Here is a 13,146-nt window from a genome sequence, read left to right on the forward strand (position 1 = left end):
GATGAAGAGAAAAAGGGATGAAGATAAAGGGAGAGAGATTAAGGAATAGGGCTGGCAAGGTTTAGGGAATGGGGAGAGTTATGAAAAATTTTTCCAGAACCCCAAGTTGTGGGAAACTCAGTGGATGGGATGAGAAGGAAGATTAATTAATTGTGTTTGTACTGGACAAGATTTGAGAAAGGGGAAGATAGGGTGCCAAGCAAGGCAAAGATTATGACAAACATGATGCAAGAGTCTATAAGAGCAACAAGCTATGTGTTTTACACATCGTAGACAAGTGAGTGGAGGCAAGGGGTGGTAGTTATCACTGAAACAATTGGCTTTTGATTATGTCAGTCCTGATCATCTCCAGTTGAATATGACTGTTAAAACTGCTTAAAATAACTGGATTACGAAATAAATGATCTTTGGTTTTCTATTGCTATGATTTTTAGTAATAAACATAGACTTCATACAAAGACTGAAAAATTCTAATGATCTCAATCAATGTGGTGTTGAGGCTGTGGCAGAAATCAGTCTTGGTGTCTCCAGCATAGACGGCAAATGTGAAGCGAATGGGTGTGGTGGCAGCAAGAGCAGAAGGTCACAAGCTGGTGATTTTCCTGCTTTATCACTTTTGGATGGTATCAATTTTTCACCCTGATGCAACCACAAAATTAAGGGCTCAGTTATTGTCCCTAGTTTATAGCACATCAAATTATAGGTAGTAATAAATAATCCCATACTCAGGACATGAGTGTAGGGGAGCAGATAATGGAATCTTTTGCACCACTACTCATGGCAGTGTCCTAGTGGAGGATGTTTGTGTTGCCTTCCTCTGATCTGTTGTGATGTGTTAAGTGTGTATCTGTGTCGTGCAGATGAATGTGATATAGGTTTTTTTTTAGTGTAATGGGGTGTTCATGTTATTGTGGATAAAAGGAAGGGAGAGAGTGAAATCTGCTGCTGACGTTTAGCCTACTCCTCAGAGATAGCACAAAGTGGGCCACCCAGTTTAATGTCTCGATCGGATGGACAGATCAAATTCAACAGTGTTACATGCCCTCACTTCTACTCCACACCTACAGCCATACTCTTCAAGCCACTATATGGTGCATGCTGGATGGTACCTTGTACCACCATTGCTAGTCATTTTATTTCCTGCTGTTCCAACTACAAATAGAAAGAGGGGAAAAACGACCATCTACATGCCTGCCCCCCCCCCCCTTGTATTAGCCCAAATTTATCATATTTTATCTTCATGGTCCTTACACAAAATTTATGTTGGTGTACGTAGGATTGTTCTGCAGTCAGCTTCATATGCCACATCTCTAAATTTTCTCAATAGCATTTCTCAAAAGGAATGTTACCTTTCATCCAGGGATTCTCATTTTAGTTCCTGAAGTATCTCTGTAACACTGTGTTGTTAGAAGCCTACTAGTAACAAATCTAGCTGCCCCCTGATGAATTATTTTGATACCTTTATTAAATCTGACGTGGTATTGGACCCAAATGCTTAAGCTGTACTCAAGAATAGGTCGCACCAGTATTCCATATGTGGTCTCCTTTACAGATGAACCAGATTTTCCTATAATTCCCCCAATAAACCAAAGCTGACCATTTGCCTTCCCTACTGCAGTCCCCACATACTTGTTCCATTTGATTGCTCTGCAATGTTATGCCCAGATATTTAAATGACATAACTGTGTCAAGCAGGTCACTATTATGCTGCATCTGAACATTATGGGTTTGTTTTCCTACTCATCTGTGTTAATTTACTATTTTTATATTTAGAGCTATCTGTTGTTCATCAGACCAACTTGAAATTTTGGCTAAGTCACCTTGCATCACTCTGCAGTCACTCATCTTTGCACTTTCCCTTACACCACGGCATCATCAGCAAACAACTGCAAATTGCTGCCCACCCTGTCTGCCAGATCCTGTACCTATATGGAAAAATAAAAGTGGTTCTACTTCTCTGGGGCACTCCTGACAATACTCTTGTCTCTAATGAACACTTGCCATTGAGGACAATGTACCGGGTACTATTACTTAGGAATTCTTTGAGCCACTCACATATCTTGGAAACTTTTTCCACATGCTCATACTTTCATTAACAGTCTGCAGTGGTGTACTGTGTTGAATGGTTTTTGGAAACATACGAATGTGGAATCTACCTGTTGCTCTTCATCCATATTTCATAGCAAATCAAGTGAGAAAAGAGCAAGCTGAGTTGCAGATGGGTGATTCTTTCTAAAACAGTGTTTATTTATGGACACAAGCTGTTCAGTCTCTAGGAAAGTTATATCTGAACTCAGAGACACTGTGGAGTGCTTTGGAATTTGATCAAGAATATTGATGCAGAGACTGGTGATCATGAACTTTATGTAGTGTCCACCTTAGTAGTTGCGGTCAGTGTGGTCGATTGCTAACCAAAGAGGGCCAAGTTCACTTCCCAGCTGGTTGGGAAAATCTCTCTGCTTTGGGACTGGGTTTTCCGTTATCATTACATCCCTATCATCCTAACTGACATTCCATTCTTGAGATGACTGCATGGACACACCCCCAAAAGCCACATAAAAAAGAAAAAAGAGCAACTTTATATCTCTTCTCCCCCCCTTGCAATCCAAATACTTGCAGTGAAACTTTCATTCACCATAACGATTTGAAATAGCTTATCTGTGAGTTGAGCACCACCCCACTAACAAGTGTTAATGACCTCAGCTATGAAGATGGGTCAAATTATATGTATACCGTGAAATTTACCTCCCCTACAAAGGAACATTTTGGATGTTTTCTCATTATGTGATGTTGCATATTTGTTGTGCCTCCTCTTGTTTTTAATCTTTTAATGTGAATGGAATGTAGTACTTCACTGCTACCACACTTTATAAAATACTTCCAGACTAGGGACTAAGCCATATTCCAATACAACTGATGTCTGATGGCGACAGCAAGAGAGTACCATGTAGACCAGGTGGGGACAAGTCTTGTGTAGTGCACATACATGCTTAACATCTTATAGGTCACATTGCATGGCAATAGACAAATTACTGTCTCTGAAATGCTTACAGAACCTTATGACATGTGTTCAGACTGCTTTTTTGAGTTTGTATAATAATCCAGTATTTCAAAGCAATTAAAATTTTATAACTTTTTTATTTTTAAAATAAGTTTTGTTTGAAAACCAAAAGTTTCAGCACTGCTGCTATGGCAAATTGAGCCACTTTTATTACATGGTTATTAGGAGAAAGAAGTGGAAGAAACCTACTGTAACTGAGACCAAATAAATAGTGAAAAGTACCAGGTATTCGGAACTAAAATACCAATAGCCATTTTAACTAGCTTGTGTGTTGCTTAAAATGGCTATTGGTATTTTAGTTCTGAATACCTAGTACTTTTCACTATTTTATTTGGTCTTTGAGCTAAATTTAGGCTGTTACGTACGGAAAGTAAAATATCAAAGTCAACAGTGTCAAAGGCTTTACTAAAATCTAAGAAGTGTATGATAGTCAGCTCTTGTCTGCTTATGGCTAGCTTGTGGTTGGCTGTTGCTTTTCTTAAAGCAGATATTATGCTGAAGTATTTATGGAAACATGAATGGTATATTCATCTAGCCGGTTATTTGTAATTAAGGAGTTTGTTAGCTGGCTGTAGACTATATATTCTAAGGCCTTGGACAGTACCATAAGAATAAAATGGGATATTAATGAGAGGGTATCCATTTAGAATAGTGGTTTGACAAGGTCCCATTTCCTGCTGTCAGGGAAATTGCTTGTAGGCAAGGAGTGATTGAAGATATCTGTCATAGTTCACAGTAGTGTGTTGATAATGAGCTTTATAATTTGGTCTACAATACCATTGTATCCAGCAGATACTGATCTGATTCACACAGATTTTTAAAACAGAATTTTTCATGGCCACTATCATTTATCCCTGTTAAATTATCAGTAGGTCTTATTCACTCCCAAGCTTTCAACAACCTTCTTCATTGTCATCACCAGCACGTTTCTGTAGGTTATTTCATTTTGTACTTTATTTCATTGGCCACGTGTCTGGGAGACCACATGAAGTCACAGAACTTCCATATGATACTTGAGATTATGTTGATGTTTGTGAAAGAAGAACATTGGTGGCAACGTTGATTTTGTTAATTAGTGGACGACTCAGTTATTTCCCTGTTGCCTCTCAGCATCGAGCATTCATTTCCATGCACTTATAAGGTGAGAGCCAGTGTCCTACTACTCTCAGTCAATAAGTCTGTTTAGTTTGCAGTTCAGTTGTGGTTGTCAGAGTGAAATACTGCTTTAGTTCATTGTGTGTGACAGTGTGAAATGTAGTGAAATGGTATAGCTCCACTTGTGATAATTCCACTCTTCAAATACTTTTTTCTGTTTACTATTCAATTCATATAACATGAATATTTAAAACTGCTAATTATTATTCATGCTGTATTTTACCAAGATTTATTATTCAATGTAGTTTTCAAACCAGTTGTGATGACCATGTAATTGATTGGCGACTCGATGGAGTGTCCTGTGCACTACGAACAGATAATGGATATACTTAGAAGGAGAGACAGCATTGGTCGTATTTTTTTGTTTAATTAACCGCAAAATCGATTTTCGATCACTTAGTGACCATCATCAGTGCTGTAATATACAATTAAAATTGGTAGTCACTGGTGTCAACAAGCTTAGAGTGATCACATAAGCTCTAAGCTTGTTGACACCAGTGCCTACCAATTTGAATTGTATATTACCGCACTGATGATGGTCACTAAGTGATCGAAAATCGATTTTGCGGTTAATTAAACAAAAAAATATGACCAATGCTGTCTCTCCTTCTAAGTGTAACCGTGTAATTAGTTTTTGAGGAAACATTTTCTTTGGTGAAACATCCTAAATTTATAACTCACTGAAACCATGTGCCCTGCAAAGTTTGACTCTCTTCTGCATGAAAAAAGTATTATTTTTCAGGGGTAGGACATACCTGATGTGCAGTACTTCTGAGGTTTATGAGATGTTTCAGTTCATCCATTAGCCAAGGAACAGATTTCCTTCTCACTTTTGCAGTCTTTCGGTGAGCACATATGCCTACTTTTATGTCATATTTTCAAGTAATTTTCTTATAAGTCCGTGAAGTTTGTTGTTTATGTCAGGGAATGGACTGGAAGCCATTTCCCAAACTGATTTCAGATACCCTGATGTGCCTAAAGTCTCTCTATGCATTCAGTTGTGCATTCTTTCATGGAAATCTGGGGAGTACATCTTGAAAATTAAGTCACAGGCAGATGTGTCAGATACACATGTCTGAGTGGTAGAAATTGCTCTATTTGGGGATTTTATTACAAATATACCTGTGAAAGTGTGACTATTTACTGTGTGATGGGTAGATGCAAGCTGAAGCAGAGAAGAAAGCATGTGCTTTAATTTTACACTGGAGAAAATACTTTACAGAAAGCTTATGTTAGTGTAACCAGCAATAACTATACTGTGCAACAAAATTAAAGGCTCATTCTTTTTGAAACCGCATATTTGCCTCCCATTGTCATGCATAAGTTTGAAATTTGGCTCAAAGGTGCCTACAGCCTTCCTCTATATTGGTGCAAAAACATAGTGCCCTGCAACATCACCCTCAGGCTTAGTGAAAATTCAAACAAGTAGGTATCCACAGGTGTAATAAAAGCCACAGCTTAGAAGTTCATATGAGCTATTAGGTGACTTAATAGTGCCTTATTGGCAACAAATTCCACACAATTTTTCCAAACATCACCATTGACATGTCACAGCATGAGGTCATCGCAGTTGCTCTTATCTACATTTCTCCCCTTCTTTTGACATCTCTGTGATGGTGGTCAGGACCATGACATCCAGCATTGAAACCACATGGTTTTCTTATGGGTGGCCAAGGAAAACATTTCAGGGACACTGCCACTCAGAATCTATATGAAAAGCCCTCAGTGGGTGGCATAAAAATTGTCAATGGAATCACCCTTTTCCTGGGACATTGATTCCCATCCATTTTACACCTGAAAACAGCAGCTTGCAGTACATTTCAATGCAGGAAGATGTTCTGGACATCGTTTGACACTGCTGACAACCTCTGATGTTTCAACCCTTTTTTAAGGACATTCTGGGGCTGCATCCCCATTAAATGTGTGGACTGAAGCAGAACCCCAATTTTTGCTCTTGTGTACAGGTTGGAATCATAAGGGACCATTCAAAATGATTCAATGACATTTGCACATGATCCAGTGCAGTAAAGGATACTTTTTCAACTCTCCTGTTTTCGACCCTCCTGTCCACATTAACATGCGCATGAATAAAATGGCAAATGGTCCTGGTCTGCTGGCCCAGTTCGACATCACTCTTGGTGTCACTCTATCAACTCTGTTTAGTACTTTACATATGTACCTGTCAGGAATTTCAACCTGTTGACTGCTCTACTGCATGAGGGATAGGCAACCTCTTCCACACTCATGGGTGTGGTCTACCTACCTTCAGGCACTAGATCAGTTGCCGGACTGATTTTTTGTTGAAATTTCTGACAGGTATATTCATAATGTGCCCAACAATGTTGTGTGTGTTGCACTGACAGTGTTACAAACTTACTTCACTGATTCCATTCTTTTCAAAAATTTTAGGGAATTGGCCTATGATAAAATACTGACTCATGCAGGTGAGAAGAACTTTTAAACCAGGCTCAGTTTGGCTTTTTCAAAGGATTCTCCACTGAGAATTTGATAAAGGACCTCGTAAAAGAAGTGATGGCAGAGCTAAACAAGAGAATATATCTTGTTAGTATGGTTAATGATCTTGCCAAAGCCTTTGAATGTGTGAATCAAAAAGTTTTACTGGGAAACCAGAGTGCTACAGCATTAACGGTTATCCCTGTTGCACAGCAGACGCTTTCCTTCATATCAGAAGTAGAGGGTCTCATTAACAAATAACCTCAGAATGGGAGAACAAAGAAACAGATCACTACTGGGTCCACTATTGTTATAAAGCTAAATAAATAATTTTTCAATGGCTTTAATGGGAGGTTAAAAAGTTGACAAGCATAGTAACTAAGGATCCTAAGTCAGCTTTAAAATACACAACTCATATAAAAAGTGAACATTACAAGACATGTACAGGAAACAAATGAAGTCTTAACCTCACAAGAAATCACATTACTTTATTTCAGTCAAGCAAAAATTTCTTGTCAGCACATGAAGTAGACATTTGTTGTTGTTGTTGTTGTTGTTGTGGTCTTCAGTCCTGAGACTGGTTTGATGCAGCTCTCCGTGCTACTCTATCCTGTGCAAGCTTCTTCATCTCCCAGTACCTACTGCAACCTACATCCTTCTGAATCTGCTTAGTGTATTCATCTCTTGGTCTCCCTCTACGATTCTTACCCTCCACGCTGCCCTCCAATACTAAATGGGTGATCCCTTGATGCCTCAGAACATGTCCTATCAACCGATCCCTTCTTCTCGTCAAGTTGTGCCACAAACTTCTCTTTTTCCCAATCCTATTCAATACCTCCTCATTAGTTATGTGATCTACCCATCTAATCTTCAGCATTCTTCTGTAGCACCACATTTCGAAAGCTTCTATTCTCTTCTTGTCCAAACTATTTATCGTCCGTGTTTCACTTCCATACATGGTTACACTCCATACAAATACTTTCAGAAATGACTTACTGACACTTAAATCTATACTCGATGTTAACAAATTTCTCTTCTTCAGAAATGCTTTCCTTGCCATTGCCAGTCCAAATTTTATATCCTCTCTACTTCGACCATCATCTGTTATTTTGCTCCCCAAATAGCAAAACTCCTTTATTACTTTTGTTGCTTTTATTGCTTTTGTTGATATCCTCCTTTCAAGACGGTATCCATTCCATTCAACTGCTCTTCCAAGTCCTTTGCTGTCTCTGACAGAATTACAATGTCATCGGCAAACCTCAAAGTTTTTATTTCTTCTCAGCGCATTTTAATACCTACTCTGAATTTTTCTTTTGTTTCCTTTACTACTTGCTCAATATACAGATTGAATAACATCGGGGACAGGCTACAACCCTGTTTCACTCCCTTCCCAACCACTGCTTCCCTTTCATGCGTTTTGATTCTTATAACTGCCATCTTGTTTCTGTACAAATTGTAAATAGCCTTTCGCTCCCTGTATTTTATCCCTGCCACCTTTAGAATTTGAAAGAGAGTATCCCAGTCAACATTGTCAAAAGCTTTCTCTAAGTCTACAAATGCTAGAAACGTAGGTTTCCCTTTCCTTGATCTTTCTTCTAAGATAAGTCGTAAGGTCAGTATTGCCTCACGTGTTCCAGTATTTCTATGGAATCCAAACTGATCTTCCCTGAGGTCAGCTTCTACTAGTTTTTCCATTCGTCTGTAAAGAATTTGTGTCAGTATTTTGCAGCTGTGGCTTATTAAACTGATTGTTCAGTAATTTTCACATCTGTCAACACCTGCTTTCTTTGGGATTGGTATTATTATATTCTTCTTGAAGTCTGAGGGTATTTCGTCTGTCTCATACATCTTGCTCACCAGATGGTAGACTGTTTTCAGGACTGGCTCTCCCAAGGCTGTAAGTAGTTCCAATGGAATGTTGTCTACTCCCGGGGCCTTGTTTTGACTCAGGTCTTTCATTGCTCTGTCAAACTCTTCACGCAGTATCGTATCTCCCATTACATCTTCATCTACATCCTCTTCCATTTCCATAATATTGTCCTCAAGTACATCGCCCTTGTATAGACCCTCTATATGCTCCTTCCACCTTTCTGCTTTCCCTTCTTTTCTTAGAACTGGGTTTCCATCTGAGCTCTTGATGTTCATACAAGTGGTTCTCTTATCTCTAAAAAATTCTTTAATTTTCCTGTAGGCAGTATCTATCTTACCCCTAGTAGGATAAGCCTCTACATCCTTACATTTGTCCTCTAGCCATCCCTGCTTAGCCATTTTGCACTTCCTGTTGATCTCATTTTTGAGACGTTTGTATTCCTTTTTGCCTGCTTCATTTACTGCATTTTTATATTTTCTCCTTTCATCAATTAAATTCAATATCTCTCCTCTTACCCAAGGATTTCTACTACCTCTCGTCTTTTTACCTACTTGATCTTCTGCTGCCTTCACTACTTCATCCCTCAAAGCTACCCATTCTTCTTCTACTGTATTTCTTTCCCCCATTCCTGTCAATTGTTCCAGTATGCTCTCCCTGAAACTCTGTACAACCTCTGGTTCTTTCAGTTTATCCAGGTCCCATCTCCTTAAACTCACGCCTTTTTGCAGTTTCTTCAGTTTTAATCTACAGGTCATAACCAACAGATTGTGGTCAGAGTCCACATCCGCCCCTGGAAATGTCTTACAATTTAAAACCTTGTTCCTAAATCTCTGTCTTACCGTTATATAATCTATCTGATACCTTTTAGTATCTCCAGGGTTTTTCCATGTATACAACCTTCTTTTATGATTCTTGAACCAAGTGTTAGCTATGATTAAGCTGTGCTCTGTGCAAAATTCTACCAGGCGGTTTCCTCTTTCATTTCTTAGCCCTAATCCATATTCACCTACTACGTTTCCATCTCTCACTTTTCCTAGTACCGAATTCCAGTCACCCATGACTATTAAAATTTTCGTCACCCTTCACTATCTGAATAATTTCTTTTATTTGATCATACATTTCTTCAATTTCTTCGTCATCTGCAGAGCTAGTTGGCATATAAACTTGTACTACTGTAGTAGGTGTGGGCTTCGTATCTATCTTGGCCACAATAATGTGTTCACTATGCTGTTTGTAGTAGCTTACCCGCACTCCTATTTTTTTTATTCATTATTAAACCTACTCCTGCATTACCCCTGTTTGATTTTGTGTTTATAACACTGTAGTTACCTGACCAGAAATCTTGTTCCACCTGCCACCGAACTTCACTAATTCCCACTATATCTAACTTTAACCTATCCATTTCCCTTTTTAAATTTTCTAACCTACCTGCCCGATTAAGTGATCTGACATTCCACGCTCCGATCTGTAGAATGACAGTTTTCTTTCTCCTGATGACATCCTTTTGAGTAGTCCCAGCCCGGAGATCCAAATGGGGGACTATTTTACCTCCGGAATATTTTACCCAAGAGGACGCCATCATCATTTCATCATTTAATCATACAGTAAAGCTGCATGCCCTCGGAAAAAAATCACGGCCATAATTTCCCCTTGCTTTCAGCCGTTTGCAGTACCAGCATACCAAGGCCATTTTGGTTAGTGTTACAAGGCCAGGTCAGTAAATCATCCAGACTGTTGCCCTTGCAACTACTGAAAAGGCTGGTGCCCCTCTTCAGGAACCACACGTTTGTGTGGCCTCTTAACAGATACCTCTCCGTTGTGGTTGCACCTACAGTGTGGCTATCTGTATCGTTGAGGCGTGCAAGCCTCCCCACCAATGGCAAGGTCCATGGTTCATGGGGGAGGGGGGGGGGGTACATTAATAGTTTTTTATAAGTGAAACGCCCTTTGTCACTTTGTTAGGGTCAATTTTGGTAACATGTCAAAAGATATGTACCCAGTGCGGTTTTTCTGGGGGAACGCTGGGGCATGTGTACCCCTACTCTTTTTTGTCGACAAAGTAATTGTTTTACAATGCTGAGAACTTTGAAGAGAGCCAAAGATTTATTTCACAGATGTAACTTTTTTATTTCATTTTTTGTGCTGATAATTGCAATATGACCGATGCCAGTGCAGTTTTGGGTGGGAAAATCGATGTCATTGACTGTTTCAAGCATTTCGAAGCTGTGGCAACCGTTCTCGACAACTGAATCGCTGCCAGCCAGTTCGCCAAGCATGTAGTGCCCATGCCCACGAATAGTGGGCGATGGTAGTACTAAACAGATGTGCATATGCTCAAATCGCATGCTTCATTTGAGGTGATGTAAACTGAAGTGTTCGATACCACATTCTCTTGTATGTTTGTGTGTTACTTGATATCGCCTGCTTCATTTGAGCTGTAGTAAAGTCAACTGAAGAGTCCGATACCTTTTTTTAGTTCGATGTGTTGATGACGTCATGGCTAAAAGCAGATGGGTGGTATCCTATGCTTCATTTATAACTAATTTTCGCTGAATTGTATCCTGTGTCTGAGTACCCTCAAACTTTTTTTTTTAGAAAAAAAGCACTGGATATACCTCAAAGGTAAACCAGTGAAATATTCAATTCAGCTTGTTGTGACCTTAATTATGTTGACGTAAAGACAAGATATGATACTGCAGTGCTTTGATGTCCAAAGGAACAGACACTGAGCTGACTATAGCTGCTATAAAACATACAAAACATATTTGCAGTTGTGAATATGGGCAACCTTGGGTTGTGTAGTTGAATGACAACATTAAAAATTTCCATCTGCCTACACCCAGGGCGCATATAAATAATTAGTGCAGGTTGTACACACCTGGACGATGACCTATGGAAGTTCGGGTCTGGCCATGAAATGTGTGTAGATAGCCAAAGGAGTCAAGGCAACCACCCATCACAAGCAGGAAATTTGGGTTTGTGTTCCAGTGAACCATAAATTTTCAATGTTGTCATTCCATTATATAGCTGAAGGTTGTCCATATTTGCAATTGTGAATCTGTTTCATGTGAAAAGACAAGATTGTTAGCTTCTTTTGCATATTGTTATTCCCTGTTTCCTTATTGATTTATCTCCTCTAACAGTGCACCTAAAGTAAATGAAGTTTTTATGCAAGAGGGGTGAGCAGTGAGAATTCTGGGTAAATATCGGAAGCCACAAAAATTTATACCTCTCCCCAAACAGATGCTTATGCATCTTCATATCATTTTTAAGGATCTTTGAATACTTATAGTAATTCTCAACATATTTACTACTTAATAGTTTTGTCGCTGACTATAAAAATCAAGTTTAGTTGCCCTGTGATCTACACAATCACGTAAGAGGCACAGAAATAATCTATACTTTGAACTTTTGGTTCCATGTCTAGTACTTACACTGGAGTTATATATTTTGATGCAACAATATGCAACAAGATCACATATAACATAATTCAAGAAACTGGGAATCCTAACTAGTAAAAATAATTGAAAATATACTTATTAATCAGTTTTTTTTTTTTTTACAAATTCTCTGAATATCTACATTCAAGGATAGGAAAGTTCAGTTAGCTACATAGCAAGTAGCAGTGTTTGTTGCAATGCTGCATGACAAATAGTAATGTACTATAAATAGGGCCCTGTATTTACAGATGCAGGTAATAATATTCTTTGGAAAATGCCAGTGCAATCAAGCAAATGTTAAGCTAGCAATAGAAAACAAACAGCAGCATTTTATTTCAGTGTAGCAGATTTCTTTCTAATTTATTTGATTACATTTAAGTGTCATAAGCATGAGTAGCATTAAGAAGTGTACTGATAGATTGTTGTTAATACAGTATAAAGATGAGTTTGTATGATTTATTTGTTTGTTAATGAATACTTGTTATGCATCCTGGAAAGTTCTCTTTTTTTGGTGGGATTTAGAAAACAATGAATGAATAAATGTATTAGTGAATGATTGAGTGAATGAGCAAGTGAGCTAACAGTGAAACCAGTATCAAACCTTGTGCCAACCTGGTAGTGATTTTTCTCCCAGTCAGAAGCCAATAACCTTCTGCAAAATGGTGCACTGGCTTTGATGACAGTCTGTTACAATTAGTTGAACCTGAGGTGAATCAACTGTTAGCACCTTTGGTTCATTTCATTTATGATTCTTTCAAGTGAAACCAAACAAAGAGGAAAAAGTAATTGTACTAAGCACCCTCCATTGACCATGTTCACAGTGATAATCATCTGCTGTGAGCAGACATCTTACCTGCCAAGGTCCAGGAAGCTGTCAAGAATGTGTGCTTGGCGATCTTCGGTGCCGACGCCCAGCGCACTCTTGGTCGCTGGGTTGCCTGGATGGATGGCTAGCACAAGTGCTGTTCCCAAGATGGCATTCAGCAGAGATGTCAGCGCAAAGTACAGCAGCGTACGAGCTGCGATTTTCCCATTCATGCTCGCATTCAGTCTTGCAGAACCTATGAAAAGAACAGTTGTGTTGCCGTAATTATTTCATTTTCTAAATGGAAAAATACTTAGAATTAGAGACAATAAGAAAACATTGAGCAGTAGGACCTGTGAAA

General features: G+C 38.8%; 1 protein-coding gene across 3 annotated transcripts in view; it reads right to left on the bottom strand.

Annotated features, from left to right (window-relative positions):
• The window catches only part of LOC126278987 (excitatory amino acid transporter), a 355,583-nt gene that overhangs the window by 46,320 nt on the left and 296,117 nt on the right, over positions 1–13,146 (bottom strand). For all 3 annotated transcript variants that reach the window (XM_049979292.1, XM_049979293.1, XM_049979291.1), the window contains one exon: positions 12,834–13,041. In XM_049979292.1, the coding sequence (XP_049835249.1) occupies positions 12,834–13,041 (208 nt within the window). The remainder of the gene's footprint in view (positions 1–12,833; positions 13,042–13,146) is intronic.

The sequence above is a fragment of the Schistocerca gregaria genome, chromosome 6 (assembly GCF_023897955.1).
Source record: "Schistocerca gregaria isolate iqSchGreg1 chromosome 6, iqSchGreg1.2, whole genome shotgun sequence".
Classification (NCBI taxonomy): Eukaryota; Metazoa; Arthropoda; class Insecta; order Orthoptera; family Acrididae; genus Schistocerca; species Schistocerca gregaria.